Raw genomic sequence first — 4,202 nt, 5'->3', positions numbered from 1 at the left:
TGAAAAGTGAGCTGAGTTCCTTTCTTACTTTTACTCCCAGGAGATGGGAGGGAATATGTGAAATTGTTTCCATCCAATATCTCTGCTTATAAAGATTCTTTTTGCAGAATTATTGCAAGTCTGAAGGAAGAAATCCAAGGGAGATATTTGGAGCCAAATATCATAAATTCTTCTGGGCAGAAAAGTAAAATATTCTGTGAAATGAGCTCTCACTATTAAAAGGCTGTTATAAACCTTGTTATTTAATACTTTGCCAGAGAAACAGCCCCTGCTAAGCCCAAGCTATAATTTGATAACAACTACTCCCTAATAAATCATCAAAATGTGCTTCCTCCTTTTAAAAAGCCTCCCACCAAAACACTTCCCACATAAATGATTAAAACAACATCATATTTTAAAAGCCATTTAATTTTAATAGCATATTTTAATGAAAAAGCAGCATACGTTGCCAATAAAACATTAAAATTATCTCTTCAATGAAAGACAATAGAACAACACCAAAAATAAATTAATACATTACCATAGTAAATAAACCATCTATTAACAAAAACAAGAAACTGGCCATATACAGAACTCAAGACTTTGGAGAGCCTCAAATGGAACAGCAATACAGCAAAATTTGTAAGAATATATCTATGTGTGCATCATTTTTAATGAAATATTTACAGTAGATAAGATACCAGTTATCATGTACCTAATTTTTTGTTCCAAAAGAATTTTTCCAAACAATGTGAATTTACAAGCAGTGCACTGTCTTTCTTATAGTTCAAATTAGTTTTTCTACAAACAAACCTCCAAAAGGAAAAACGGAAGGATTCCTATAAATGTTAACACGTAGCCAACAAAGCAATTGAAAACTGGAAGACCGAAATACCTTGGTGAAATCTTAAAATCCGAAGGGCAAACATCAAGTGGCAAATGCACCTAAAGTTAGAAAATGATGCATCAGTCATGCTTCCAACTGCTTCTTCCCTTCTGTTAGAGGGGTGTGTGTGTGTGTGTGTGTGTGTGTGTGTGTGCGTGTGTGTGTAAGGGTGAGTGAGAGCGCTTGTGTGACATGGGGACAATGTGGGAATCCCCATTAAATATGTAACAAAGTAAACAATACTTCAGACAGTGAATCAGGTCTACACGATTAAGACATCCATTACTGAGTGTCGACTCAAAAATCAGAACACTACCAGTAAAAACAAAGAAAAAACAATCTTCATTCAAGTGAGAATATACAAATGGGTCAAAAGGAAGACAGTATAAGAGGAAAGCTGTAAAAATTCGATAAACTCATCAAACAAAATTTTTTGAACGTCACTAGCTATACAGTTTCCCCACTTTTTCTAGACGGAAGAAGTTTAATTAATTAGAATGTGCACAAAATTAAGTTGCTAGAGAGATAAATTAATAATTTACAGAGGGTTGTTCTGCAATAATCTAATAATAGCTTTCAAGATCAGTGAACACAGCAGGCGCAACTCTTTTCTTAAGCATTAACACTTCAGAGAAGGAAAAAAGGGTAAGAACCACAATAAAAATATATATATATAATATACAGTGTAAATGCAGAAAATCTGCCATCTTTTCTTTTAAATTCAAAATACTTTAGAGATGTCTCTATCACATTAAGCAACAACTCTAGTTTAAAGTTTTAGTCCTGAATCAATTTCTAATTCTGAAAAATAGTTGCAAAGTGTACTTTTAAACTTGAACAAGGGTGATGTCTGTAAGAATAAAAACAAATCTTACTTGATCATTCTTGTGGACTTTTTAAAGGCTGTCTGGTCTGCCTTCCTGCAAACAGCCAACTTTACACTTCCTCTGAAGAAGCCGAGGCGGGGTTCAAAGGGACAACTTTGCTACAACAGACAAATGCCATCTTTTGTTATTCTTTCCTTTGAGAAACTGTTTCAAGTTCTCACCGGCTTGGGCTCTGTTGTTCGCTCGCTCCCTCTTCAATCCTCAATTTGTCGAGATTCACATTTACTGGAATTGTTTCTGGTCGCCAAAAGTGAAAAGAGGCAGGAGAGAGAAGGAGAGAAAAGGGGGGAACGAGGACAGGGGCATCTCTGGAGAGGTCGAGAGTCCTAAATGCCGGCGGAATATTTCATTCTTTTCTGTTTCTGCCTCTGGTTGCAGAACCAGACGCGCACCACGTTTTTCTTCAGGTCCAGCTTCTCTGCGATGGCGGCGATCTTTTCAGAGGAGGGCCGTGGCTGGATGGCAAAGTAGGCTTCGAGAGAGCGCTTCTCTGGCGCAGCAATGGACGTGCGCTTGCGCTTCTTCTCCGCGCCATTGAAGAGCTCAGGCTTGGTGAGCTTCTCGCGGTGGGACTTCTCGGCCTCCTCGAGCCATGCCTGCAGTATGGGTTTTAGCGCGATCATGTTATTGTGCGATAGTGTGAGGGACTCGAACCTGCAGATGGTGCTCTGGCTAAGCGAGCCCACTCCGGGGATCTTGAGGTTGGCCAGCGCGGAGCCCACATCTGCCTGGGTCACCCCCAGCTTGATACGTCGCTGCTTGAAGCGCTCAGCGAACGCCTCCAGGTCCCGCGGGTCGGCGTCCACGTCGCTCATGCAGCCCATGTGGGACGGCAGCCCGTGCGCGTGAGCCATGCTGAGCGCTGCTTGGTGCATGGGGTTCATGGTGGCCATGTGCTGCGCGTGAGCCGGCGTGGACACCACAGCGCCGTCGGGGCCCGCCATAGCGCCCAGGGCCAGCCCGGGACTCAGGTGCTCCAGCAACTCGCCCTCCAGCGCCTGGTGCGGCTGGTGGTGGTGGTGGTGGTGATGGTGGTGATGGTGGTGCGTGCCCGCCAGCGCGGAAGGGTGCGAGATGGGCACCGACGAAGAAGAGGCAGCCGAAGTGCACGGGATGGTGTTCATGGTGTGGTAGGTGGCGTCCGGTTTGAAGGGGCTATGGTGGGGCGGATGGTGGTGGTGGCTCTTGCTCTGGGAGACGATGTCCACCGCTGCAAGAGCCTCGGCGCGGGCCAGCAGACTCTCATCCAGCCCGCCGAATATATTGCTCTGCAATTGCAAGTAGAAGGCACACATTACGCTCAGCAGGGAATTGTGCGCGTTCTCTCCGGAAGCCCTGGCCCAGGGCTCGATACTGCTGCCGCGCCTACAACATTCCCAGAACGTTAAAATAATAATAATAATAATAATAATCCTGAAAATAGGAGGTGAAGAGAAAAAGAGGGAAGCCACCGAAAGAAGCCGAGAGTGCAGCAGGAGGAGGAAAGTGAGCCTGCAGACATAACGCAACACAACACAACACAACACGCGCACAGGCAACATCCCAGGTCATAAAAATTAATATGAAAGGCAAGACCCGCTGAATACTTAAGAGAGAGGGGGGAAAATTGGTTGGAGGTGTGGGGTGATTTGCTGTGCAGACATGAAAAAAACATCAAGCAGATAAAGGGGGCTGTCAAAATGTGCCTTTAAGCGGTGATTATGCAGAAATACGCACCGGTGGGGCTGGAAGACAGGCTCTCCTCATAGCCTCCGAGCCCCCGCCGCCGCTGCCGCTGCTGCCACTGCTACTGGAGCTGCTGCTTCGGCCTCCTCCTCCGCCGCCGCCGCCACCACCGCCACCAGCGTTGCTCGAGCTGCTGGGGGAGCTGGCCGAGGGCGCAGTGGGAGCAGAGGAGCCCGGCGAGGTGCTGTGCAGTGCCGAGTACTTGGGCTCCACGTGCAGGCTGCCGCCGTGCGGCATACTGAATGCCTGCTTGCTGTTCAGGGACATCATCATCATCTTCCCGTCAGCAAGGGCGCTCTCACGCACCGGTACTCACTGGCCCCGGCTGCCGGGACTCTCCGAGAAGTGCTGGGCCGGGGCTGGAGCTGGGAAGAGCCGTGCAAAGTTGCGCTCACCCGCCGCCGCCTCCCGGCTCTGCACTTCTAGTCTCGGCTACGCGCTCCTTCGCCGCCTCTGCGGTCAGTCTGAGCGGATGCCTGGCTCCGCTTGTCGCCGGCTGCAGACCCGAGCGCCCGAAACTGCCCCCGCTCCTCGAGGCCGCCGAGTTATAATCCCCTCTCCCCGCGCCTACCCCCGCGCCCCCCGCCCTCCTTCTCTCCCGCGCGCCTCCGCCCTCCTTTGCCAGGAAGCGCCGGCTCCCGCGCGGTTTCTTGAGGCGCCCCTTCTCCCTCTCGACTCCCTGCAGGCTTGAGTCCTTTCCGCTCTCCCGGCACTTGCCTCCTGCT

General features: G+C 48.7%; 1 protein-coding gene across 1 annotated transcript; it reads right to left on the bottom strand.

Moving 5' to 3' along the window:
* Positions 1 to 392: 392 nt before the first annotated feature.
* On the bottom strand, positions 393 to 3,997 carry POU4F2 (POU class 4 homeobox 2). Its single transcript, XM_017533020.1, has 2 exons — positions 3,469 to 3,997; positions 393 to 3,020 (listed from the first exon to the last, which is right to left on the bottom strand). Exons 1-2 carry the CDS (start codon positions 3,751 to 3,753, stop codon positions 2,079 to 2,081), a joined length of 1,227 nt encoding a protein of 408 aa, XP_017388509.1. The 5' UTR covers positions 3,754 to 3,997; the 3' UTR covers positions 393 to 2,078.
* Positions 3,998 to 4,202: the final 205 nt, after the last annotated feature.

The sequence above is a fragment of the Cebus imitator genome, unplaced genomic scaffold (genome assembly GCF_001604975.1).
Source record: "Cebus imitator isolate Cc_AM_T3 unplaced genomic scaffold, Cebus_imitator-1.0 Scaffold4, whole genome shotgun sequence".
Classification (NCBI taxonomy): Eukaryota; Metazoa; Chordata; class Mammalia; order Primates; family Cebidae; genus Cebus; species Cebus imitator.
The sequence above is the reverse complement of the archived record's forward strand: the minus strand, read 5'-3'. Positions and strand labels throughout refer to the sequence as shown.

Coding starts and splice junctions, on each gene's coding strand:
- POU4F2 (XM_017533020.1), bottom strand. CDS start 3,753: ATGATGATGATGTCCCTGAACAGCAAGCAGGCATTCAGTATGCCGCAC. Junction 3,021..3,468: donor CCTGTCTTCCAGCCCCACCG/GTGCGTATTTCT, acceptor TTGCAATTGCAG/AGCAATATATTCGGCGGGCT.